The 27965-nt window shown below is 36.3% G+C and overlaps 1 protein-coding gene and 1 long non-coding RNA gene across 3 annotated transcripts; one reads left to right on the top strand and one right to left on the bottom strand.

Moving 5' to 3' along the window:
- Window positions 1-515: 515 nt before the first annotated feature.
- Window positions 516-11588, bottom strand: LOC113324394. The gene is made up of 9 exons (XM_026572715.1): window positions 11129-11588; window positions 4145-4455; window positions 2309-3754; window positions 1935-2249; window positions 1733-1882; window positions 1449-1580; window positions 1186-1280; window positions 924-1067; window positions 516-780 (listed from the first exon to the last, which is right to left on the bottom strand). Exons 1-9 carry the CDS (start codon window positions 11586-11588, stop codon window positions 516-518), a joined length of 3318 nt encoding a protein of 1105 aa, XP_026428500.1.
- A 430-nt stretch (window positions 11589-12018) lies between these two features.
- On the top strand, window positions 12019-17074 carry LOC113321585. Of its 2 annotated transcripts, XR_003346775.1 has the most exons (6): window positions 12019-12180; window positions 12428-12485; window positions 15121-15428; window positions 15995-16044; window positions 16135-16187; window positions 16427-17074. It is a non-coding gene; the product is annotated as an uncharacterized LOC113321585 (long non-coding RNA). The 2 variants fall into 2 exon arrangements; XR_003346774.1 differs by having other exon boundaries at window positions 15995-16187.
- The last annotated feature ends 10891 nt before the right edge of the window (window positions 17075-27965 follow it).

Genomic DNA, 27965 nt, shown 5'->3' with positions numbered 1-27965 from the left:
GCAACACTTCATCCTGGCGCTTGACGGCCAACCGCCCACTTCTTTTCCATAGTGCAAAACTACATTTGACCCTCCACCTGGCTCAACAGAAAATTGGTTTTGTATATTACCATAGAAATTTAGGAATTGCCTGTAGTGTATTGAGGTACAACTACAAGGGATTTAACCAAGATAATTAGCAGCAAGCTGCTTTCTCTCTGCAAGCAGAGCCTAACTTTCAAGATTGAAAGCAAAATTAATTTTCATTGATGATAAAATTAGGTCCTTTCAATGATTGGTTTATAAACCACCAACCTGAGAAGAAAGATAACAACGGTCTAGATTACATCAATGAAAAAAAAGGAGAAAAATACGTGAATCGAGGAAATAGAATTCCTACACTACTGCCGACACTTGTCTTACGACTCGACTCAGTGGTTCATGCCTCTAGCTCAGTTAAGTGACTCAGTTGTACCATCCTTGGCACAAGTCAAGTACATGACAATGCCACCCCCCCTTTAAAAATCCATGTGCTCCTATGTAGCATCCTTAGCAGTAGATTTGGACCATTGAATGAGTAGTTGAGGAACATAAATGGTACCTCTGAGAGTATGTCTAGAGCTCCACACATCCACTGGTTCCACTACAAAATGACCATTATCATCTACTACTGGTAGGAACGGTAGTGTAGATGCTTTGACTCCAATTTGTTTCTTCAGCTGGGAGACATGAAAGATGGGATGTATCTGAGACCCAATTGGTAATTTATCTTGTATGCCACTGCTCCAACTCTTTTCAGCACTGCAAATGGGACAAAACATTTTGCAGACAGTTTGAAATTCTTTCTAATAGCAACTAAAGATTGTCTATAAGGTTGAAGTTTAAGGAAGACCATATCTCCCACAACAAATTCCCTGTCGACCCTTTTCTTGTCATCAAAAAACTTCATGCGAGCTTGTGCCTTTGCTAGATCTTCTTTCAGTAGTTGCAACATAACATCTCTCTCTTTCAGATAATTCTCTACAGAAGCAACTGAAGTAGTGGATAAGATGGGAAAGATAAGAGGGGGGTTGGTAACCATACAGAGCCTGAAGGGGTGACATCTTCAGGCTAGAGTGATAGTTTGTATTGAACCACCATTCAACAAGAGCTAACCATTGTGTCCATTGCTTAGGGTTAGAGCTTGTCATACATCTGAGATATTACTCTACACAGGCATTAGTTCTCTCAGTTTGGCCATCTGTTTGAGGATGGTAAGTTGTTGATAGTTTGATAGTGGTGCCTAAGGATTTGAATAAGGCCTGCCAAAAATGACTTACAAAGATCTTGTCTCTGTCACTGACTATGAAGCATGGTAAGCCATGAATATCGAAAATGTTGTTGAGAAATTCCTTGGATACTGACATAGCAGTAAAAGGGTGGCTTAAGGGGACGAAGTGTATATATTTTGTAAGTCTATCAACAATCACCAAGATGACACTCTTCTTATTGGACAGTGGAAGTCCCTCAATGTAGTCCATTGAAATGTCTTGCCAAGCTTGTTCTGGAATGAGTAATGGTTGTAAGAGACCACTAGGGAAAGAAGTACCGCCCTTGTTGCACTGACAAACCTCACAAGTAGATACAAATTGCATGATATCATGTTTCATTTTTGGCCAAAGAAATGTGATTTTGCTCTATGATAAGTACCTAACATGCCAGAGTGACCCCCAATAGCAGATGAATGCAAAAATTGGAGAATAGAATGTCTGACCTCATTACTTGACCCAATGTATAGCCTGCCTTTGAATCTGATAATGCCACTGGAATAAGAGAATTTAGGCTGGTCTGGAGAGACAAGTAATGAAGCTATAAGTTGTTGAGCCTCAGCATCACCATCATAACTAGAGATAATATCATGGGTCTATTGTGGAACGTTCACAGATGGCATTGCAGGTTGTAGATAGTTGTGGTACCTTGGAAAAGGCATCAGCAACCACATTGTCTTTACCCTTCTTATATTGGATGATGTAATCAAATCCCATCAATTCGACTAGCCACTTTTGTTGTAAGGTAGTAGAAATCTTCTGATCCATAAGATATTGTAAGCTTTGGTGATCAGTTTTAATAATGAATTTACTGTGAGAAAGGTAATATCTCCATTTTTGAACAACCATGACAATGGCTAAGAATTCCTTGTCATAAGTGGATAGGGATAAAGTTTTAGGACCCAAGGCTTTACTGGAAAAGATAATGGTCTGCCTTCTTGCATGAGCACTGCTCCCACTTCTCTGTCACAAGCATCAGTTTCAAGAATGAACTGCTTTGAAAAGTCAAGTAAAGCCAATACTTGAGCCTTTGTCATTGCAATTTTCAGAATGTTGAAAGCTTCATGTGCTGATGGAGACCAATGAAATGCATATTTCTTAAGCATATCAGTAAGAGGTTTAGAGATAGTACCATAGCCTCTAATAAATCTTCTATAGTATACTGTGAGACCCAAGAATCCTCTCAATTGTTTCAAGTTGGCAGGAAAAGGCCAGTTGGTCATAGCAGTAATTTTGTCAGGATCAGCAGCTACTCCTTCTGCAGAGATGAGATGGCACAGATAGTATAGCTGAGGCTGAGCAAAAACACATTTAGACAATTTGGCATATAAGGAATGTTGCCTGAGAACAAAGAAAACCTGTTGTAGGTGCAGAACATGATCTTCCATGGATTTTCTATAATTAAGGATATCATCAAAGGAAACAATAACAAAATTCCTTAAAAAAGGTTGAAATACTTCATTCATTAGAGCTTGGAAGGTAGCAGGTGCATTAGTGAGGCCAAAAGGCACCACCTTAAACTCATAATGTCCATGATGAGTTCTGAAAGCTGTCTTGTAAATGTCAGGGACAAAAACTCTGATTTGAAAATAGCCAGACCTTAAGTCTATTTTAGAGAATATAACTGCTCCTTTGAGTTCATCCAATAACTCATCAATCAAGGGTATAGGAAATTTATCCTTAATTTTTAATTCATTTATTTTTCTATAGTTTACACAAAATCTCCGTGTGCCATATTTCTTCTTCACAAGGAGAATTGGAGAAGCAAATGGACTGTTACTTTTTTTAATAAGCCTTGTAGAAAGCATCTCTTTGACCAATTGTTCTACCACAGACTTATGGATGTAAGGGAATTTACATGGTCTCTGTGAAGTAGGGGTAGAGTGTGGCTTGAGTGGGATTTTGTGGTCCATAATTCTAAGGGGTGGGAGTGTAGTAGGTTCTGCAAAGATATCGGGGAAGGTATCCAATACTGCACTAATTGGAGGAGGAATATGTGGAGGTGGTGATGCAGAAACAACAAAGAATTTGCCAATTAGTGTAGGTGTATTTGCTTTGATAAACTTTCTTATAGAAGAACCATCAATAAGATTAAGAGAAGGTTTAGAAGAACTTCCCTGAAGTGTGATATGTCTGCCTTGATGAAGAAAGGAGATACTCAACTGGGAAAAATTGAAGGTGACATCTCCCAACTGTTGTAACCAATCAGCTCCTAATACCATGTCATATCCCCCAAGTGGAAGTACCCTTAAGTCATTAGAGAATCCGTGCCCCTGCATTTCCCATTGAAGGTTTTGACAAAGACCATGACTAGTGATGTTGTCTCCATTGGCTACTGCCACTACCATGTGCCCTGTGGAAGATGTATGAATGTGTAGTTTCTTGGCAATATTGGAGTCAATGAAACTATGGTGCTGCCAGTATCCACTAGAACCACAATAGGGTGTGACTTCAGATGACCTGAAATTCTAATGGTATCATGGACCACGTGTCATGTTAAGGCATGTAAAGATATCTCAATATTAGAGTCACTAGGAGTTGGTGAAGAAACGGGAGAGTCATTAGGAGATACTGGTGGAGTCCTCTATCTCATCATCAGGTATAAGCATAAATAATTGTTGTGTCTTGCACCTATGGCCTTGTCTATAGAACTCATCACAATTGTAGCATAACCCTTTGTCCTTTCTCACATGCATTTGGGCATGATTAAGTCTCTTCATAGGTGGTAAGGAACTTTCAGTAGAAGTACTTGGTGGGGAAGTTGGGTGTGTTACAATTGGGTTGGAAGAAGTAAGTTGTTAAGTGTAAGAGATAGGAGGAGAGAAAAATGGTTTAACCGTTAAGGGTGGGTGACATACAGATAATTTTGCTGGAACAAATGGTCTAGAAAATGTTTTAGGAGGTTTTGGGTGGTGAAGCAAAGAGGCTTGTTGCATTCTTGCTAAAACAAAGGCTTCAGTTGTTGTTTCTGGTTTAAACATTTGCATCGATGCTCGTATATCCTCCTTCAACCCACTAATGAAGCTAAGGGTATAAAAACTTTCAGGTAAGGTGGGGTTATTAGCTACCATAAACCCTTTATAATGTTCCCATTTATCGAAATAATCCTCAACCGTTGTAGCTTGAGTCAACTTATTGAAACTACCCACATAATTATCCTGAGTAATATCTTCAAAACGAATACATAAGTGATAGGCACATTTTTGTGACTTATATAATCTAAATTGTATATATTATTAGTGCTCGATTTTATATTTATTATGGCTTTTTATGTCCCTGTAGGTATTTTTGGAGAAATAAGCTTTTGCGGCGAAATTGGCTAAAAAAGTGGTTTTTGCGCTCGTGGGAGAAAATTACTATACGAACCCTCGATTTTGGATAAGGGGTAACCTATTTCCAGGCAGCTGCTAAAGGGAGAACAACACAAGATAGGGGGACACCCACCTTCTTCACGATTTGAATCAAAAAGATTTGGCGGGAAAAGAGACTTCACGTCTGCAGATTTTGGACGTGAAGCTTTGGGCAGTTTTAAAGAGATTCAACACCGAAAATTGATTGGGATGGACTTCTCATGGCTAGACAAGTTTACTAGAAGCAATTGGATCGATCGAATTGGGCTGGAATGGCCGGAAAAGGGAAACAGAGGTGAATAAGGAAATACGGCTATGTGGATTCGTTTTAGGAAATTCAGAGAGAATAAAGACCTAAAAATCTTTCCAAAGATACATATATATCTAAGGAAGAGTTTGAGATAAGTGGGAAAGCTCAGAAACGCGTGAAACAATTTATGGAAGGAATTATTGTCGTGACTGCCAAGGAAGGAAAGAAGAGATTTCGAAGCGATTTGGGAGAATTTAATCGTCCTGTGGTGTATAAATAGGTTGCTGAGAGTCCTAAGAAAAAAAACGAGGAGTTTGGGGTCGAGAGGAGATCTCAGGAGGCATGAATCAAGAGATTTTTGTACACTGCTGCTGCTGCCATTGAAGAGCACGAAGAACAGACTTCCACAGACAGTCGTTCTTCAACTGTGACAAGGACAGACGCCTGTCAGTCTTAAAACAACAGCAACAGACGCACTTATTTTCTATCGTTCTTCTCTGTACGCTTTCTGTGCGTCTCAGATTCACTGTTTTTATTCTTTTCACTCTTTTAATCAACTTTTGGGCTATAAACATGTATTTTGAGCAAGTGATTAATATGAGGAGCTAAACCCCAACACTGGGATGACGGAGGAAGCCCTATTTCACGCATGTGGTAATTCTAATTATTCTTTTATGACTATTTGCATTGATTTTTAATCGATTTATGATTTTTATTGAATGGGTGTGATTTCGTTTGATGGTGTATGCTTGGTCTATGTATTTTTGATACATCATGTTTTTGATTTACAGTCATTTCTTTTCAAAAATCTATTTTTGGCAAAGAACAAGAGTCCCTATTTTTATTATTTGAACTATAATTGATTGGAATTATTATTTGAGTCGCATGAATGGAATTTGGTGGAATCCTGAGTCTCAGTACCTCTCGATACTGTGATAAACTTTTGTGAATATATTTTCTTTATTTTTAGTGTTTTCTATTTTTGAGTCTAAAATCGAGTCTACACAAGTCCGAGTGAACGACAACCTTACTTACCACTTTAAAATTATATTAATTTTTGGCGCCGCCGACGCGGACTTGTATTTAGATTTTTTTTTAGGTTTATTTTTATTAGTTTTTTTTTTCCTTTTTACGCCTTTTGGTATTTCTTGTTTGTTTTCAGATTTGGAATTGAGCTAAAGAAAAAGAGAGAAAGTGCTGAAAAGAATAGCGAAGCCAAAGCAGGAAGGAAAATAGGAATCCAAAAGGAGTGAAGAAGAAGATTTTTTTTTTTAGTGTTCTTTTTATTTTTTAGATTTTATTACTTTTTATTTTTAGAAATTGTATTAGGGTTACTTTATTATTTTGTACTTTTTTCTTTTCTTTTGGACTTTTATGGACATTCTTGGACATTATTTTTTTTAAACCCTAAGGAAGGGTCAAAATTAAATATCAACTGTTTGCAGGGAAGGACGACAGTTACTATACTGTCTCGGCCCCTCGGGTTCGTACACTGACATCGGAGTCGGTGGCCTGAGTCGACTTCAACGTTTCATCGCCCGTCTGGTACGGGAGGTAAGACTCTATCCACCCACGAATCCCCTGTCAGTGGGTTTTATTTTGTGATAACTCACACCCCTACAAAAGAATGTCGAACTGGTATCACAATAGCCAATACAACGAATATTCGACTGAGTTTCAAAATGGAAGTTACAATTTTAACCATAGTGTGAATAGTGATTGGGAACATCAACCTTTTCAAGGTTACGGCTCATACCATGGTGAGCCCAATTACTATACACACACACACCGGTCATACGAGCAAGAAAATAAGGATTATTATAGTACTAGTTCCTCGTCTTTGGACAATATAATGAAAATGTTGAAAACTAGTCCCTATTATGATCCTTCGGAACCTGTTCTTCCTCTAGAAGAGTCTCTCAAACAATTAACTGAGAATACAAATAGGTTTGTGTTAAAAATGAATAAAAAAAATGCACCCATGAGTGAACCTTCTATACACGATACCATAAGGAAGTCATGTGAGTCGATTCAAAAGCTTTTATTAGAGTCCCAGAACAGAACTGCTCAAGATAGTCTTAATTTCCAATATAGTGTTTCCAATAGTACCCTTGAAAATGAGGATAGTTATTTGCATAATCAAGATGCCGAGGTTAGAATTGGTAACACTACTTTTTTAGATGAGGTTCAACCATTTTCATGTTATTATGATGATTATGATGAGGATAGTGCTGATGAAGAATTTGACACATATAGGCATAGTGATCAGGAATCTGTTACTCCAATTGAGCTTTACAATGATACTACTATTTCTAGTTCAAATCCAAATAATTTTAATAATTATTCACCTATTCAAAAGGACGAGGATTTGACTAGAGATACCCCCGTTTTAGAAGATGTAGTATTTCCTTTTGATTACGAAGCCGATAATGGTTTAGAGGAACGAGTTTATTCTGAGAAAAATATTGTAGAGTCTAGCGATTTAGAAACAATAGTCTTAGACGAAGAAGATGAACTCGTAGAGCATTTAAACATGTGTGAGGAGGCATCACCTGAGCATAACCTAGAAGAAGCAATTGACCATTTTCATGATTCTGATGATCTAGAAATTAGGGAAATTGTAGCTAGTCTATCTAGAGACACCCAGAACTCCAAGTTTGGGGGTGATTCTCATTCTCCATGTGATTTAACTCTTAGAAAGGTCCCTCACTTGGGTCTTGACATATCTGCCTCAACCATTTTACAAGATTATCTTCATACACGTTTTCCTGAACCTAGTGATGTCCATAACGAAGTTCAGTTATTAGAAACCCATCCTCTGGTTTATGTGGTTAAACCAGGCTATGATACCCAGATTGACTTTGTTTTCCCACCAAATAGTTTTCTTCCAACTGTGGGAACGTTTATATTCCAAATGTGTCGAATATTAAGTTGTGAGACTAAACCTAAATGCTTTAGGAAATTAGAATCGACACATTTGCTTAAGAATGACCACTACTCTCATTGTGGTCAATTACGTAAGTCAAATCTTATTGACTTAGAGGATCCTCAGTTATTTAGGTTATTATTGTGCGCTTCTAAGATCATATTTGAGTTTTTCCAGACTCTAGGACCTAATGATTCGGATCCCACCTATGAAGAAACGCAGCCAATGAAAATTTTCTATGTAGACCCTTTCATAGAACCTGAACCTGAACCACAATTAGATATAAATTTCTTAATCAGGAAACTAGGTAAGGGCTTGCTAGTCTTGTTCACTTTCTTGGTTCATTGCAGTTTCTTTTCGTTAGCTCTTTTTGGTTTTAAAGACCCGCAGTTATTTCGGCTATTAGTTTATGATTCCATGAGGTGACTAATCCTTTCTTAGTCTGGCTTAATACTTTAAACTTAGCACTTCTTGGGAGGTAACCCAACATTCATGCGACACGGTAATATCTTTCCTTATCACTTTTGCTTCAAATGGTAACAGTTTCTCCTTGTTCATGCTTTTAATTTCATCTTTAGAACATTGAGGACAATGTTAGATTTAAGTTTGGGGGTATGGGAAAAACTTTTTAGTTGCAATATGAATAAATAAACTCCAGAGCCTAGAAATTTATGCTTATTAAGGTTGGAACTAACCAACCTAAGTGGATGGAAGCATTTTGATTGTAGGAGTTGAGGAACCAATCTGATTAGATGAAAACATCTAAAGAGTCTATTCATAGAAGCACAGAGCTTAGGTGTTAGAAATAACATGATAGTTTCACCATATCTCGTTGAGTCCTTTTCACTTCTATTTTTATTTTATTTTGTTTTTAAACTATGTTTCTCTAAGTGATAGGTGGGGGCCACGATTCAAGTTGTTACCAATGCTAGGGTGAATAGAGTGATTGAGAAAGATAAATATATATATATATATATATACGGTAGTTACCAAAAAGTTGAAAAAAAAATTATTATGAAATTTTTTTTTTTTGAGACCAGACCATTTGACCAAAATGAACAAATTCAATAAAGTCGACCACTGATACCCTTGTATATGCCAGTTGTGTTGACCTAGAGTTAGGTTATCGACCATTGGTTCCCTTGTATATGCCAGTGTGTTGATATTAGTCAGACTAATATCTCAATCCATTAGGATAGGTTCATTTTGGCGGAGGCCTTCAGACAGATATGGGAAACGCTGTTCACTTAGTAAACATCAAAACCATCTATGTTTTTCTATATCCATCTTCTTGATCTATCCTTGTGATTAGTTTTGACTCCGGATATTGATGTCCATAGTGCGACTATCTGAGTAGAGCTCTGTCACTTTATATGAATTTTAGTATGCTTGAGTGCAAACTCGTGTACATCAATTGGAATTTCGCATCATGGTACTTCCTCATGTAGTCAATAAGTATGCCAACCAAGGAGATTCTTTAGTGCCTTCCAAGGTTCTGCGTAGATAGCTAAGGTATGGAGTAATGGTTTTGTGGGTATATCTCTTGTAAGACCTCCCGAGACTATAACTCGGCCACTAGGGACACCTAGGGGTTTAAAGGCTTATTTCATACGCTAAATGCAATCGACGATGCCTGCGACAGTGAGTTAGGATTTTTTTTCTATTTGATTTGCTCGAGGACTAGCAAATAATAAGTTTGGGGTATTTGATAGGCACATTTTTGTGTCTTATATAATCTCAATTGTATATATTATTAGTGCTCGATTTTATATTTATTATGGCTTTTTATGTCCCTATAGGTATTTTTGGAGAAATAAGCTTTTGCGGCGAAATTGGCTAAAAAAGTGGTTTTTGCGCTCGTGGGAGAAAATTACTATACGGACCCTCTATTTTGGATAAGGAGTAACATATTTCCAGGCAGCTGCTAAAGGGAGAAAAGCACAGGATAGGGGGACACCCACCTTCTTCACGATTTGAATCAAAAAGATTTGGCGGGAAAAGAGACTTCACGTCTGCAGATTTTGGACGTGAAGCTTTGGGCAGTTTTAAAGAGATTCAACACCGAAAATTGATTGGGATGGACTTCTCATGGCTAGACAAGTTTACTAGAAGCAATTGGATCGATCGAATTGGGCTGGAATGGCCGGAAAAGGGAAACATGGGTGAATAAGGAAATACGACTATGTGGATTTGTTTTAGGAAATTCAGAGAGAATAAAGACCTAAAACTCTTTCCAAAGATACATATATATCTAAGGAAGAGTTTGAGATAAGTGGGAAAGCTCAGAACGCGTGAAACCATTTATGGAAGGAATTATTGTCGTGACTGCCAAGGAAGGAAAGAAGAGATTTCGAAGCGATTTGGGAGAGATTTAATCGTCCTGTGGTGTATAAATAGGTTTCTGAGAGTCCTAAGAAAAAAGACGAGGAATTTGGGGTCGAGAGGAGATCTCAGGAGGCGTGAATCAAGAGATTTATGTACACTGCTGCTGCTTCCATTGAAGAGCACGAAGAACAAACTTCCACAGACAGTCGTTCTTCAACTGTGACAAGGACAGACGCCTGTCAGTCTTAAAACAACAGCAACAGACGCACTTATTTTCTATCGTTCTTCTCTGGACACTTTCTGTGCGTCTCAGATTCACTGTTTTTATTCTTTTCACTCTTTTAATCAACTTTTGGTCTATAAACATGTATTTTGAGCAAGTGATTAATATGAGGAGCTAAACCCCAACACTGGGATGACGGAGGAAGCCCTATTTCACGCATGTGGTAATTCTAATTATTCTTTTATGACTATTTGCATTGATGTTTAATCGATTTATGATTTTTATTGAATGGGTGTGATTTCGTTTGATGGTGTATGCTTGGTCTATGTATTTTTGATACATCTTGCTTTTGATTTACAGTCATTGCTTTTCAAAAATCTATTTGGCAAAGAACAAGAGTCCATATTTTTATTATTTGAACTATAATTGATTGGAATTATTATTTGAGTCGCATGAATGGAATTTGGTGGAGTCCTGAGTCTCAGTACCTCTCGATACTGTGATAAACTTTTGTGAATATATTTTCTTTATTTTTAGTGTTTTCTATTTTTGAGTCTAAAATCGAGTCTACACAAGTCCGAGTGAACGACAACCTTACTTACCACAAGTCCATAAACCCTTTATAATGTTCTCATTTATCGAAATAATCCTCAACCGTTGTAGCTTGAGTCAACTTATTGAAACTACCCACATAATTATCCTGAGTAATATCTTCAAAACGAATACATAAGTCTCGAACGAAAGTATCCCAATGAATGGATCGTTTACCTTGCTGATAGTTCATAAACCATGAATCTACCTGTGAATCGAAATGAATTGCGGCCATATCCACACGTTCCTCATCCAGAAATTTGTGAAAGGAAAAATATCGTTCACATTTGAGAGCCCAACCACGAGGGTTAGATCCATTAAATCTGGGAAAATCTACTTTGGGAGTGCGAGAGAACTTACTGTGATTGTTAGGAGACATCGAATTGATGATGTGACGAAGATTGCTGAAAGAATTAACAGGGTCAAATTGTGACTCACCAGATGGATCCGGGGTATCTTGTGGATCTGATTGCGGTTGAGATTGATTTACAAGTAAACTAAGGATAGTATTCAACTTGGAATGGACATCATAAACTGTCGACTTCAAGGAATTGAGCTCATCTCTGACTTCTTGAATCAATGTGGTGTTCTGAGTAACAGTGGAAGTAAGTACAACAACAGATTGCTTGGTAGCCATGATTACAGGTTCCAGGGGTGAATGTAATACCAATTGTAGTGTATTGAGGTACAACTACAAGGGATTTAACCAAGATAATTAGCAGCAAGTTGCTTTCTCTCTGCAAGCAGAACCTAACTTTCAAGATTGAAAGCAAAATTAATTTTCATTGATGATAAAATTAGGTCCTTACAATGATTGGTTTATAAACCACCAACCTGAGAAGAAAGATAACAGTGGTCTAGATTACATCAATGAAAGAAAAGGAGAAAAATACGTGAGTCGAGGAAATAGAATTTTTACACTACCGCCGACACCTGTCTTCCGACTCGACTCAGTGGGTCACGCCTCTAGCTCGATTAAGTGACTCACTTGTACCATCCTTGGCACAAGTCAGGTACATGACATTGCCCCAACTCTCTAGGGCATTTTGATGGTCCATTATCTTTGTTTACTCTTTAGATATTAAACATCGATGTTTTTAGTATACGAGTAAATCAGTAAACTGTGATACCATTATTTGAACATCCCTGTAAGGCTGTAATGCAGCTCGTTCCTTCCGATTTCTGAAAACATTTCTTCTCGTTGTTTACAGATTTCAAATTTTAAACAGGTATGGCGGTCTAAATTCTTCAGATGTCAAACTCTTTACTTTGTTTGGAATCTTCTCCTCTCTTTTCCCCTTTTAAGTGTATTCTGACAAAAATAAAACCATGAATGACTATGGTTTATGGAGATTATCATATATAGTTGTTTATAGAGATTGTCATAGTGTTATTTTGATTAACGAACTCATGTCAGGATATTGTATTTACATTATTGAATTTTTCAATCTGTTTTCTCATAATCTCTCTTTCTAGGTTTTGTAGAAATCACAACCCCAAGTTGGAAGCTCAAAGAATCCCTTGCTCAATCTCAGTAAGTATTCTATTTTAATGAATCTCTGTAGGTTAAATGTTTGATAAGTTGTCTCATTAGTGACTCAGTGAACCCAAAGTTGTCTCTTTCAACTTTCATCAACTTGAGTTGAAATATTAAAGAGCCTTAAATAATCTCCCTTGTACTTCTCCTTCTTTTTTGTTAACGTAAATTAAGCAAAAGGATTCCCTCTTCAACAACAATGTTGGTGGATAATAATCTTTATTTTTGAGCACTGTTACTGTTGCCTTGTTGATGTGATAAGTGATCGTTGCCTTGTTAGTTGTTCACCATATTGAAGGGGAGGAGAGCATGGTAGTCTAAGTTTATGAATCACAGAATAACTTTCAATTTATGCATATTTGGGGAAGAAGTCTCAGATTTGGTCACTAAGTAAAGCTATTGCTGCTGGGTTCTCAAGCTTGTGAAATATCACAAAAAATCTTGCTCCTCTTTATTCTTATAGTACTCAGTTGATTGTCTTCGCTTCTATTTCTTCTTGGTTGTAACTTAAGTGTTGACACACTGGTGCAAGTTCTAACATACTAAAATGAGTTCACTTCGTATAGGAGTTGTACATGTGATACTTTAAATTTAAACGTCCGACATGAGAAGATGTCTTCCTTACAGTCATATACAACACCTACTGTACAATACACTAAATATAGTATGTTGATTGTTGGCATTGAAATGAAGTGACCTTACACGTAACTGAGATGATTACATATAGCAGTGATACTATGCACAATGTTAAGCCTGAAACTATAACAGTGACCTGTTGTCTTATTGATCACTATGCTTTCACGGGCTAATGTTAAATCAACCTATTACTACAGAAAAAATTGCTTTTGGGGGAGGATAGGCAGTTAGTACTTTTCTATATTTTTTGGTAGCTGTGCTGGCTAGCTCGCTGGTTTTAGTCGGATGATTTTTATCCACGGAGGAGTATAGTGGTCTATGCTGATGCTTTTGAGAGTATAATAGTAGGTAAACAAATGTCTGTGATAAGTTTTTTCTGTCTCAAAATGGTCAATGTAGGAAAACTGCTCTAGGTGTCAGTTTATTATAAGATTTTGTACTATAGCTATTGCTGTTTGGTTCTCAAACTTGTAAAACATCACAGATTACCTTGCTACCATATATTCTCATAGTACTCGGTTGATGTTCATCACTTCTCTTTGTTTATGTAGGGAATAACTCATGCACCATTATTCAAAGTTTAACATATTGAGCCAATGCAAATTCGTGATAGATTCTGCTGCTCATACTCCCTCCGTCCCACTATTAGATAACCTAGTTGAAGTTTGCACTATTAGATAATGGGAAGGAGTATTTTTAAGTGTTTTTTTTACAATTATACCCTTATGGATAATAATTTGTAAAATTTAGAAATCATTTATCTCTCAAACTATACCATGGATTTTCGTAAACTTTGTACCTTTGGAAAGCATTTTAAAACACCTAAGTAGCGAGTATAAACATGGATATCAAATTATATACATTTCTTATATTAACGATAATCAATCAAAAGGATAATTTTAGAAATATTCCCTTATTTAATGAAATAGGTCAACTAATGGTGGGACAAAATTTTAAACTAAGTAGGTCATCTAATAGTGGGACGGAGGGGGTATATGAATTGTGATATATAGATGAATATGTTGAAGCAAACTTGTGGATGATCCTTTCAGTCCACACAAGTTTTTGAATCATCAATGAGTATAGCTATTGCTGTTGGGTTCTCAAACTTGTGAAATATCACAAGTGCTTTAACATGGATATAATGTGAGGCTCCAAGTTTATCGTTCAATATCCTCTTAATCTCTCTCTAAGAAGCTTAATGTTTGAGAGTGACCCAATCACACATGGTAACAGTTGGTTGTTATCTTCTTAATTTGATTGGTAGGAATCATAGGATAGGACCAGGTCAGCGGTTAATCGTTTGAAATAAGGATGAAGGCAGGTTTTTGAGTTTCTTATGGACAGAGTAGGCACGTGCACCTTGTCTAAAATACTCGCTGACATCTTTTTGTTTCTTCGTTGGCCCCCTCACCGAGCATTGTCATCTAACATTAAGGTTAATCCATCGCGTTGTTGGGTATTCCCTGCATATGAAGGTTTTGGTGAAAGATCAGAGGGAGTAGAAGAGTTAAGTTTTATGCATTACTCGTGCCTGAGGCTAGTATAAAGTATAAAAATAAAATGAAATCAGGGGTGTAAGCGCATTAAGCATCAACCGAACTCCAGTAAATCCTTCTTTTCTTTGTCTCTCCCCCACTCTGCTTGCCCCCCTCTACTTCCAAAGATGATCTTTCCGATTTTGCCCTAGTTCAAGCTAAGATATTTTCTCTTTTCATTTTAAGGTATGAAATCAGATCATAAAGTTATAGAAATATGATATTCGAATTAATCATTTTTGTTGAAGGCGAATGAGAAACCAAAGTGAAGGATTTAAGGGTTTTTTTCTTTTTTTTTTAAGAAAATATTGTATACATGTAGGGTTTTTGATATTAAATATAATTTGCTTAAAATTGTGTTGTTGGTACAAGGTCGAACTGAAGTGTTTGATAGAAGGCTACTTACAGTATGTTGTGTCTTAGTCTTCGGTGCTTACTTTTGCTGTAAATGTTTGTAGGTACAAAGATTTTAAGAACTAAAAATTGTGGTGGTAGCTATTTGTAATTGGACTGGTGGAGTTATGTGGAACGGGAGAATTTAGATGAAGATGCGAGGATTTCACTTAGCTGCATATTTTTCCCAATTGTCAAAGGCTGCTCGTTTAGTCCATGCAACTAGGCCTCTCTGCACGAAAGCATATGACAGCAAGGCATTAGCAGTGAAGCCTGTGAGAGATGATGATGCCTACCGTCAGCTTGAGAACCTTGACTTTATGACTGCTGCGAAAATGCTTTTTTCGGATCCTCCAAAGAAAAAGGAATCTGGGTACCTCACTCTACCTCACTCTCCTTCCCTTAGTTCTGCAGTTTGAGTGGAAACTATAGAGCACAATAGAAACAAATGAAACTTGGCTATAGTAACGTTTTTCTTGCTTGTAAATCATTCAATAGCAAGTGTTGCAACTCTAACGAAACGTTTAATGATCATTGATAACTGTAGTTGGGAAGACTTGACAGTACTTATAGAAAGTTGCAATTTCATCTGATCTCATACAATATAACGTGTATATCAGATGACACTATTCATACCCCACTCTCTTTGTATCATTATTTACCCAACTCTCTTTGTACCATTTATTTCCGTTGTTCAAATGAAACAAAGATCAGATTTGCAAGAACTCTGTTCTAAAACGTTGGTATATGGCTATATACATACTGGGATCATTCAGGGTCAATTTTCCTTTTCTTGTCAATTTTTAGTATTTTAGGTTTTCACTCCACCTATTTTGTATAATGACTCGGTTCACTTTTGGCTTATGCTTCAGTGTTCTAACATTCTTACTTGTTATCACAGCAAAGTTCACTCGCAATTTTGTTTCTTTTTCTCAACAGGCTTGATTTCCATCTGGTCCAATTCTTCTTTTGCTGCCTGCCTTCAGTGGGTAAGAGAACTTAAATCTAACTTAACCATATTTAAATGGTTCAAGTTTTGGGGGACGTTGAAGTCTGATCTCTGCAGTACTTGATTACAGCTGTATACATGGTAGCCTAGTATGCCCGTTATGAAATCCGAAGGATGGAGGCGGTAATGATACTCTCTCTCTCTCTCTCTCTCTCTCTCTCTTTGGTAACTTCGATTTCTAGTTCCTCTATCTTTTATCATTTCTCATGGACTAGTTCTCTAAACTGTCGAGTTAAACGAAGTTCCTTTAGGATACACGAAGCTTCACTGGTACCATCTTTTTCCATGGTGCATGAAATCCTTCATTGGCTAGATTTAATAGGAATTAATGTTGCTATATTTCCCTCATGGATGTCATTCAGGAAGTTGAGGTGAAAAAGAAAAAAGATGAGGGAGAAGAGAAAGCCAAAGGATTGGAAGCAAACGCCTCGAAAGAAAGTGAAGAGGCAGCATCTGCTGGTGAGCTGCTCAAAGTAAAAGACAGACTAGACGCGCTAGAGGAAGCATTCAAAGAGATAGTTGTAGAAAAGAAGAAACTGTCTTGACATTCATCTGAAGAAAGTAACAAAAGTGAGAAGGTTGAAGCGATGAAATCAATTTCTGAAAAATAAAGTAAAAGACACAAATGCAGAGGATAATCCTGATCAACAATCAAAGACACAACCATTTAGCCATGAACGAGCTGCTAATTCCAGATCCCAGAGAGGTGGGGAAACTGCAGAAAAGAGTACTCATCCCAAGAAACAGTTGAAGGACAAGATAGTTACTGCAGAAACCCTTTTGCCTTCGAAAGTTAGAAATTTAAAATCCTGTTTCCAGATAGGTGATGAACTTATTGTCTGTATACGCTGGGGAATTCTGAATCTCGTCTCATTCTTTTCTTCTTCTTTGCTTTTGATGAGCAAATTCTGCTCATTTTGCATCTTGATTGTTGCAGAAATAGAGCCAGCGACTCTTGTAGGCTGACATTTTTGCTGTCTAATGGAATGTGAAATCTCTTCCACCTCTATATAAATTTTGCAGTACCAGACAAACTCTTTTATTCTTTACCTCACTTCCATTTAGACCCACCAGGAAAGCCAATTATGATAAGCCTATGGGCTAGATTTAGCTGTTAGATTGGCCAAAAAGTGTTGCAAATCAAAAAATAAGTATGGGAAAAAAGTTAACACATGTACCTGCTACTTCTCTCTCCTAGCATTTGCTCGCAGTTCAACTAGCAGCTAGTTTCAAAAGCTGAACCGTTCAGCGCCCAAAAAGTAACCAAAACGCTAAACCATTTAGCGCTGAGAGAAATTTTTTTGATCTAACAGCTGAGATTTAAAATGCTGAACCAAACAACGCTCAACACTGAACCGTTCAGCGTTAGATGGTGGTCTCGCTGACGTGGTCTTCTAATCTAGCTGCTAGATTAGCCATCCCATAAGACTTAGGAGATTGCCCTAGCTGACGTGGATGGCCAATATAGCAGCTAGATATCTAGCCGATGGGACTTAGCCTAATAACGGTTGCTCTGGTACGCAAACTTGGTTGTGCAGGTTAGAAAATGAAAAACAAATCTTCCGTTTTTCACAATGTAGAAATTAACGTATTCCGTACATGTGTACCTACAACCAGGAATTGGTGATATTTGCAGCCCAGTTCCCTTTCACAAGAACGGTTTTTTTGGCACCACCCCATTTTGGTGAGGGACCGTGATTTAATTTTAGGGTAGATATTAGAAGTAATTCTAGGTCATCCCTTATCTAAGTATTTTTGATAATACCAAACTTGTCCTTGTTAATTAAATTAGTTAGTGTAATAATTAATTAGTGATTACTGTAGTTAAGCATGTGGTTTATCGCAGTCCGAGTTTAACATCAACGACACTGCCCCCATTTCATAAAGTCATTGGCAGTAATTTACTTTGGTGTTGTCAAGGATTCTATACCCTCAAGCTACACCTTTGAATGAACGCGAGTCATTCATCTGGCTATGTGATAAGAATGTATACGCTATGAACTTCTTGAAGGCTATCCCAGTCGATGGACTCAATCAAGCTGTTGGCCCTAGACGGTTTCGTGCTGTTCTCCAATATCGCCTGGCCATGCCTATGTTTGCTGCTGTTAGCGCATGTTCGAACTGCACCAAACCAATGGACATTTATGGAGATCATGTTGCGCATCGTGCTAAAGATGTGGGCCTTAAATTCAGACATGATATGGTTAGAGACGGTGTCTACGATATGTGTTTCAAGGCAAATGTTGCTGCACGAAAAGAGGCTTCGCTTGGTTTCTTATCTAACAATGCAAATGGCCTTAACCTGCTGATATTTTAGTGTATAACTGGGAAAATGGGAAAAATGTCTGTTTCGATGTCATTGGCGTTTCTCCATTCACAAGCGCTAGAATTCGCTCTTTTACACCTGGTCAAGCTATCACTGCTGCAGTTATACGTAAGAAACACAAATATTTAGACATGTGTATCTCCAATGGTTACGGTCTTGGTGTTTTGGCTTTCATCACTTTTGGAGAATTGAGTGAAGCTTTTATTGTTTTTCTGAAAAGGTTGAGTAACTGCCTATCTAGCTACAATGTTAACTATAAGGTAGGCAGTCTATTTTTCCATATGTTAGGCGTTATAATTCAAAACGGTTTTGGTGCCCAGATTATTGCTAGGCTACCTACCATCACCGTGTAAAGATCTTATTTTTTATTCATAATAATAATAAAAAATAAATAATGTTAATGATTAGTTCATTATTATTAATGATTATTATTACTGATTTATTAAAAAGAGTGAGAGAGAGTTTTGTTTGAAAAAGAATTATTGAGAGAGAAGAAGAAGAAAAAGGGATGAAGAAGAAGGTTGAACCCGAAAATATTTATTTTGAATTCAATAAACATGAAATGAGTGATTCTAATGATGATAGCTCCTCTTCTAAATCAGAACAAACTTCACCTAACGGAGTATTTGTCAATCTTCATAACGATCCGGATATGAGTTATTTGTTAGATGATGAATGCATTCTTCCCCAAACTCAAACCCAAGATCCAAATGATGGATTTTACCAACCACAACTAGAGGATGAAGTCATGGGTACTCAGGTATGGCTCAAATTTAGTGAATGTAGCTAGAATTGGCCAAAAATTAGGCTAAAATTAAAAAAAAAAAAGAATCGGCTAGGTCAAAGAAGTTCGGTTACCAGACCTGAGAACAAGTAACTGAACTTTTCTGTAAGTGTAGTTCGGTTCATTGTTTCAGCAGACGCGGGTAACCGAACTCTGTTTTGATGGAGGTTTTGAGAGTTCGGTTAGTTTTTCCAGAAGACATAGCCGAACTATCTCTGTAGATTATACAGAGAATAGTTCGGTTCAGTCTAGCAAACTACTTTGGTTGCGGAACCTCTTACAATAGAAAATCAAAAAACAATTTCGGCAAGATCACAAAAATTTTTTTAGAGATTACATACCCAAACTTTTTGTTCGGATTGGTCGATAAAATTGTTTACATTACCGAACTTACAATAGAAAATTGAAAGAACAAGTTCGGTAAGACCGCAAAATTTTGCTTAAAGATTAGATAACTGAACTTTTTGTTCGGCTTGGTCGATAAAATTGTTTACATTTCCGAACATTTGAGTGATTATACATTGTGGTTGCTACTGACATTATGCTATTTCTCGTAGGTTGTATGTGATCCAATACCAATGGATAATCAACCTTCTTTTGTTGATATTTTGTACGAAGACATATCCGATCACTACATGATGACTTGGCATTCAAAGATCCGAAAGAGGCAAACAGTTGGGATAGAAAACATGCACTAAAAGACATGTGCGTATTAGTTTTGAATGAGAAAGAAAGCAAAAATCTCTTTGAAATGGTTTGTGAGAGAAGCGGTGATCCCGAGAAAATCCACGAGAGGAAGGATTGTGTTGATAAGGGAAAGACAAATAGGAAGAACAAAAATTTTCAAAGAAGATTAAATGCCCATTCAAGATAGTATTTAATTACAACTGTGATATGGATGGATGGGTTCTATACATGGTTACGGAAGGTCGTCACAACCACCCTTGTCCGGAGCATCTTGAAGGACATTTCATGGTGGCAAAGCTAACTCCTCAAGAAATGGACAAGATATCTAAAATGAGGAATTTCACCACTTCAAATGCTCCAAATACTAAAGGAGGATAACAAGGATAGCCACTCATCTTTGTCCACCATTTACAATGCAATTGAGACAATTAGAAAGAACGAATTGAGAGATAGACAAGTGATGCAACAATTATTTTTTTTGGCCATAGAGAAAAACTACGCGGTTCAAAAGGATGTGGATTCAGAAGGAGAGATAACACAACTCTCCATTGCACATACGAATTTTGTTCAATTGGCTAAATGCTTTCATGAAGTTCTAATAATGGATCACACTTATAAGAATAACAAGTATGGGATACCACTGTTGAATATTGTTGGGCGTACTTTGACAAAGTCACCGTTTACCGAGGCATTTCGTTTTATAAGAGACGAGCAAGAACCCAGTTATATTTGGGCACTACAACAACTTAAGGAAATCTTCCATGGTGATATTCCCTGGGTTACAGTGACCGACAATGAAGTCGCATTGATAAATGCAATAAAGGAAGTGTTCCCATTAGCACATAATATGCTTTGTATGTTCCATATATGGTGTAATATGATGAATAGGTGGAACCCAATAATTTTTCCACCCAAGAGAAAAGGATATGATGAGATTAAGAAGCTAGCGAAAGATGAACGAGCGGATGCAAAAAAAGAAGTTAATAAACAATACGAACTAAATTATGCTAAATGGGTTGCTTTCAACGGTGAATGGGAATCATTGTGTTGGTCTCTCACCGAGATGAGTATTATCTAAATCTTGAGTAGTTGATCGAGTATTGGTATACTCCCGATTACCCCGATGTTGTATCGTATGTTCTTCGGCAATGGTTGGAACCGCACAAAGAGAGGTTTGTGTATGCCTATACTTGTTAAAGCACTGCTCGGTCGAACTCGCAAGTGTTGCTATCTCAAGATTTTTTATCAAGTTTAGGTGTCAAAACTATAAGTATTGATTTCTAGTCTACTTATAGCTATATCTCGGATTAGGATAGAATGTGTAGTTGAGATTTAGACTTCATGGCGTTCATCGATTGAAGACGAAGATCTACTAAGGGGAGATTGAATGAACTTTATCAACAAGAGGTATATGGAGACTTGAACTCATCTATCACTCCGAATTTATTCTATTTTATATCCTATTGAGACTAAGTCGTATAGCTAAATAGACTTTACATTATATACATTTGATATTTCGAGATGAGTTTAACTCACTTATATCTTTCTCGAAATATGTGTTAGAAATCTTTTTGCTTTAATTACGTTCATCATTATACTTGACGAGTTTAGTTGGAAATAATTTATTTGTTGGAAACTAAATAATGAGTCAAAAGATGATCATGTGAAAATCTCCTTATAACATCTTACATGATCTGTGTGAGACAGTCATTTTATGTAGACTCGGAATGTTTCATATTGATCGTTCGATCACTTGAAAATTACTTATAAGCTAATAGTTTGTGTGAGACAGCTATTGTCGTCTTATAACCAAGTATGCATACCCGTGTACAAATGGTTTTAACTGTTAAAGTCCGAGAACCAAGTTTGTGTACCGGTTTGCAAACTGTTTCACCTGAGTTCGGTCTGGAATGACAGTATGCGTACCCGTTTGCAAACTGTCGAAAAAAAGATCAAAGACCGGAACTCTAGTTTTCTTACCCGTTTGCAAACTGAGTTGGTTTAAGTTCTAAAATCGGTTAAGTATGGTTTCATACTCATGAAAAAATACATTTTAAGGAATGCAATCTTTGAAACTGTGGCTAAAATGTTCATGAACTAATTCTTCTGAATCAATCCGATTTTGCTTCAATTGTGTCTTATATACTTATATGATAATATAAACAATTGAACAACTCTATGAGTAAAACAATTAGATTCATTTTATCTAGAAGTGTTAGATGAATGTGGTTAATACAAAAGTGTTCATATGGCTCACTTAGGTTAACTGTTATTTAGCCAACTCAATATACACGTTAGGTATGGTTACCCATATCTAAATGAAGGTATATTTCATTTGTGTGTAACAAGCTAAGACCATCTAACGGTGGAGAGATATTGCTTTGGTTTTAAGCAAACTTAGCTTGAATCTTAAATCAGGATTTCATCTAACGGTGAATATTGATTGCTTTGTTTCAAAGCTATCAAACCCTGATTTGAAGACTATATAAGGGAGAACTCTAGCAACTGGGAAACCTAATCCCCACACCTCCTGTGTGATACTAGTTGAGACTAGAGTCAATTATCCTTTAACCTAGGTTTTTCCTAAAACCATTATAGGTTAACGACTTGAAGACTTCGTTGAGATTCTGAATCCAGACCCAATTTTTTTTTTCTATAGTTGCGTGTTCTTATCTTACTTGTTCTATCGTATTGAGTACTATCTTTTCTAAGATTTGCTCGAGATTTATCTCCGATAGGTAAGATATAAAAAGTAATCACAAAGCTCTTTGTCTCATTCTTTATGATTCCACAATAACTTGTTCTACTACCATATAGTTAAGTTATTGTGAGGTGATTGATATTTCTAGTTTGTTCTTCGGGAGTATAAGACCGTATTATCAATTGGTTCCTGTTCATCTTCATTTATCAAAAGACGGAACAAAAACTTCGTAGGTATTTTTGTGAGAGACAGATTTATCTATTAGAATATAATTTTCTGTGGGAGACAAATTTGTTTATCAAGTCTTCGACTTTGAGTCATAGCAACTCTTAGTTGTGGGTGAGATCAGCTAAGGGAATCAAGTGCGTAGAGTCCTTCTGGGATTCAGAGGCGTAAGGAACACTAATGTACCTTAATCGTTGTGAGACTTGGTTAGGTCTCAACTACATTCCAGTTCGAAGTTAACTTGAAGTAGGCTAGAGTCTGTAGCGGCTTAATATATGTGATGTTCAAATCTGGACTAGGTCCCGGGGTTTTTCTGCATTTTCGGTTTCCTCGTTAACAAAACTTCTGGTTTCTGTGTTATTTCTTTTCCGCATTATATATATTTGTTTATACAATTGAAATATCACAGATTGTGCGTAGTTCAATCAATTGATAAATCCGACCATTGGTTGTTGATTGAAATTGATTGACACCTGAACATTGGTTTTTGATACCATTCATTTTATTCCACATATCAATCGGGCTCACATATTTCTATCTGTTCGATTGCAGATTGTGTTGAGAAATTGAGATATAACTCTTGGATGTTTTTCCTTAATTGAGTCTGACTGTCTAGTTGATTTTCATGGAATTATATTGGAGTTGGTCCATACATATTTCTGAACGAAATATTGGGTGTGGTTGTTAGACCCCCGCTTTTTCAATTGGTATCAGAGCAGGCAAACACGTTTACGACTTTATAAGTATGTGTTTATAGCAATCTGACTCTATGGACAGAAGCGCTATCTCTACATACGTACCGCCAGTCTTCGATGGCTCGAATTACTTATGATGGAAAATCTCTACGCGTACCTTTCTCCAAGCACGTGATTTTCAATCATGGTTTAATGTTGTTAACGGCTATAATCCCCCATTGGTTATAGTAGACGGTGTAACATTTGCAAAGGATATTGGTAGGTATGAGCTTGACGAGATTCTTGCTGCAAAGAAAATTTCTGACGTCTTAAAATTCTATCATACATTCCATTACCCTAGATCTTCAGCACCATATAACTACGTGCACTCGGTCTAAAAAAGCTTGGGATATCTTAGAGACCGTATTGAAGGGAATACCTATGAAAAGGAAGCTAGGCTTCAAAACCTAAATTCTGATTGGAAAAATCTTCGTATGGATGATGAAGATTCATTTGTTGAGTTTAATCACAAAGAGTCTGAAATTGTTAATGCATCTTTTGTGTTGGGTAAGACTATTCCTGAAAAGGACATTGTGATGAGAATTCTCAGATCACAGCTGCTAGATATGATTATAAGAAACATGCCATCGTTGAAGGAAATAACCTTGATATACTTTCCAGAAATACTCTTGTTTGGAAGTTAAAAAGATATTTTATCACGAGCATACATCCAAATCGGGAAAGGATATTTCTTTCAAAGCACAAAAGAACACTAAATTACTTGATAAAAGTTAAAGTGTTGGCAACTGTGTAGTTGATCCTATTGATACTGATTCATCAAATGAATATCTTGAAAACTCAGTCTCGCTGATCACAAGACAGTTTAGAGATCTTCTTTTGAAGAGAAGTAAACGGTTCATCAGAGAGAAACCCAGGTCATCAGTCAAACCTCACGACCGTGCCCCTCCTAAAAACAGAGACACCGTTGATACTGATGAAGGGGATATGCCACAGTGCTTCAAGTGTAAAGGTTTTGGTCATTTTTCTAATGAGTGTCCAAATTGTATAAAATACTCTGGGAACAAAGGTATTGATGCAACTCTTAATGAAATGTCTGATCACTATGATTCAAATGAAGATGAAAAATCAAGTGTTGCACTCCTTGGTGAAAATATTGACTTTCATAATTATAGCAATACGTACATTAATATTAATATTGTTCCTGGAGAAACTTCTTCAACCACTTTGGAGGATAAAATAGATTTTTCCCTGTCTTCAGAAAATTCTATCTCACATGTTTCAGGTACCTCAATTTGTTTAGCATCATGCTCAGCTATGGTGTCTGAACCCTCCTCTACATTGACATGTTCTTATTTAACTTTTAAGGGTCATTAACTCTCTAAGTATTTCAAGTCATTAGTACAAAACAAAGCTAGAATAAGTTTGCCTTTGTTAGTGGTGGTCAGGATTTGTCCAGACAAAGATAAATCAAGGGTTGTGGTTCTCCTGACCACCCCCTAAAACTCGCACGCATGGCACTAATTCCAATATTATGAATGGAAAATGAATACTCAAGTCAAGATATGGATTTTAAAAAATTATAACGGGGAGGTTCGAACACATGACCTATTCTGTCATAAGAGTGGCCTCTAACTCCACCTTGGTTGGAATTAATAGAAAAGATAAATCAACGGTAGTGGTTTGTTCAACTTAAATATCATAATTGCTTTATTAATTAGTATTTCATTAATTGCACATAATAAATAATCTATTCATTATAAAGTGTTCTTTAATTAGTGTTTCACTAATTGCTCATAATAAATGAATAATCATTTTTTAATTATGAATGTTTTCTTAATTAATTATAATATTTATTTCTATCAATAAGTAATTTTGATAAATAATATCAATAGACATTTTTGGCGGCAATGAGTAGTAGAAGAGGTGGAGACCGAAAGATTAGTGGTGGTTAAGGGCAGAGCCAAGTACAATTGTATTTATTTTTGTTCTTTTATCGTAAAATGGGATACAAAGTCCATTTTCACATGTATCCAACTTGCCAAGATTTTTTTCTCCCTTTTTCCTCAAAATCCTGGCTCCGCCTCTGATTTGTGGTGGCAGAAGTAGTGATGGTGAGTGCTGGTGAGTAGTGATGAACAATATTAATTTTGTGTTACCGTTACAACATCGATAACATCGTAGTGTGGAAGATGTGGTTGGTTGTGTTTAACACTTTTGATAAATGAAGGTACCATATATTTCAGGAATAATATCATACAAGACAATATTTTCATGATCGTAGTTGGATCACCCAAATGGTACCCCTATTATCTTTGGTACTATATCGTATAAATCATGATTTTTTAATGTTAAACTAGAATTGATTGAAATATAAAAAAGAATAATACAAAGAAAAAAATAATGAAACTAATCAATTGACGACATTTTGTTCAGTCTAAATCTCATACATGGCATTTGTGATTGAAAATTAGAATTGCGTCCAACAACCTACATGGGGTGGGCGGCAGTGATGGTGACAGTGGTGGAGTCAAAAATTAACATTGAGGAGGCCTACTTTTTAAAAAAACAAAAATAAACATGTAGACTTTGGTGGACTAAACCATAAATATATATGGACAAAGTACTATTTATAAAATAAACTAAAAAATTGATGTAGTTATTAAAAATTTAAGGGGTTAGAGCCAAGTTAGTCAACCCTTGGCTCTGCCACTAGGTGGTGGTGGATAAAAAAAATGGATTCATATGGTTTTATGGTGGTGGCGGGTATTGGTGAACAAAAACATATTATGTTAATTTCTTAACGCCACAAAATATGTAACGTTATATTATATAAAGTATAAAACGCGGTTGATCATTAATGTTAAAATAAACTCGATAAAACACATGTCCATTTTAAAAAAATTGGTGCAATCAATTGCCATGTTATGTAATAACTAAACGAACGACACGAATCAAGATCAGAACATATGAAATTATTTATTATCGATTTGTCTATGTAAAGAGTGGTCAGGATTTGTCCTTGGCAAAGGTAAATTTACCGTTGGGGTTTGTTCAACTTAACCATTTTTAAATATTTTATTAATTACTATCTCATTGATTGTTCATAATGATTAATTAAATTTCTATTATAAATGTTCCTTTAATAATCTAACATAGATACATAATGTTATTAATAAATAATTTTACTAAAAACTATATTAATTCTAATGGTAGCAGTGAAAGTAAGGTTAGTATAAACGTTGGCGGGCGTTTGTGAATGGTGGAGGCGGTAACATTAATATTGGTTGAAGAAATAGTGGCGGTGGATGGTTTTTACAGTGGTGGGTGTTGGTAATAGTAGTGGATAATAATAATTTTTGCTTTTTAGGGAGTTTTATTGACCGAGTAAAAAAAAAATCTTCACTAAACATGCAACATTGTATTGTGAAAGATGTAATTGGTTGTTTTTAGTACGATTTATAAGGACAAAAACCAAATATTTCGAGGATGATACCGCAACGTATAAGAAAATATGATCATGACTGTTGGATCACCGAAACGGTATCCGTATTATATAAACGCAATTGGTGTACCCGCGTAAAAGAACATTATCGCTCTCTCAAGTACTATTACATTCTTTTTCCTGAAAGACCACCAATGTCGAGTTGTTTCGCGACAACTACCTACAAAGACAACAACTTTCACTCAATTCCCGATATAAAACCTTATTGACCGGGAAAATGTATTTGCATTCTAAAATATTTTTTTTGAAAATTATGTTTGTTCGTCAAAATCATCATAAAAAACTCTAAATCATAAATCTAAATTTTTCCTCCGATGTTTATAGATTTTTTATATTTTACATTCTCAAATCATGCGACCTCTTGATTATAACAATATCAAATTACGGATCAATATGTATAGGTTTCATTCACTGGGTTAGAAGGTATAGTAGATACAGATGGGTAGATCACACAAAGCAGAACATGACTGAGAATACTTCAATAATTTGGTCAAGAAATAAGGTCATAAATTTAAGACTAACTTTTTATAGGATTAATTAGTTCGTCTTCGATAGGAGCCGACTAAAATATGGATTAATAATAATTTCCACGTAAGACAATTGAAAAACATAGTTTGGCTAACTATGCCTATGTAAAGAGCGGTCAATATTTGTCCTTCCTCAATTGCTATGTTATGTGAGAAAGAGGTGATATCTAAGATTGAGGTACAATTCAAATCTATTATATTTATACCATTTACAACTGGACGCCTTGAAAAAAAATTGACGTGTTGTTATTATTATTACAGGTAAGGGATATATTGACCACACTTGTGCAAATAGCTCACTTCGCAAATGATTGGTGTTGCATGTATTGTCTAGAATGCAACGAGGAATTTGAGGAAACAAGGCACCAGAAGCAGTGTCCGGAGTATTTTGGATATAGTAACTTAGACCCGATGTAATACTTATGTTCTTTTTTTTAGTTTTTCCACAATCTAA

Source organism: Papaver somniferum, chromosome 11 (assembly GCF_003573695.1).
Source record: "Papaver somniferum cultivar HN1 chromosome 11, ASM357369v1, whole genome shotgun sequence".
In the NCBI taxonomy this organism is placed as follows: Eukaryota; Viridiplantae; Streptophyta; class Magnoliopsida; order Ranunculales; family Papaveraceae; genus Papaver; species Papaver somniferum.
Note: the sequence above shows the minus strand (reverse complement) of the source record. Positions and strands in the feature narration are given on the sequence as shown.

Bases quoted from the DNA above. Each gene is read 5' to 3' on its own strand.
- LOC113324394 (XM_026572715.1), bottom strand. From the start codon at position 11,588: ATGGCTACCAAGCAATCTGTTGTTGTACTTACTTCCACTGTTACTCAG. The intron at 4,456-11,128 runs GTAAACGATCCA...TTCGTTTTGAAG, and splicing joins GTTTATGAACTATCAGCAAG to ATATTACTCAGGATAATTAT. The intron at 1,281-1,448 runs GTGATTGTTGAT...CATTTTTGGCAG, and splicing joins ATAAGAAGAGTGTCATCTTG to GCCTTATTCAAATCCTTAGG.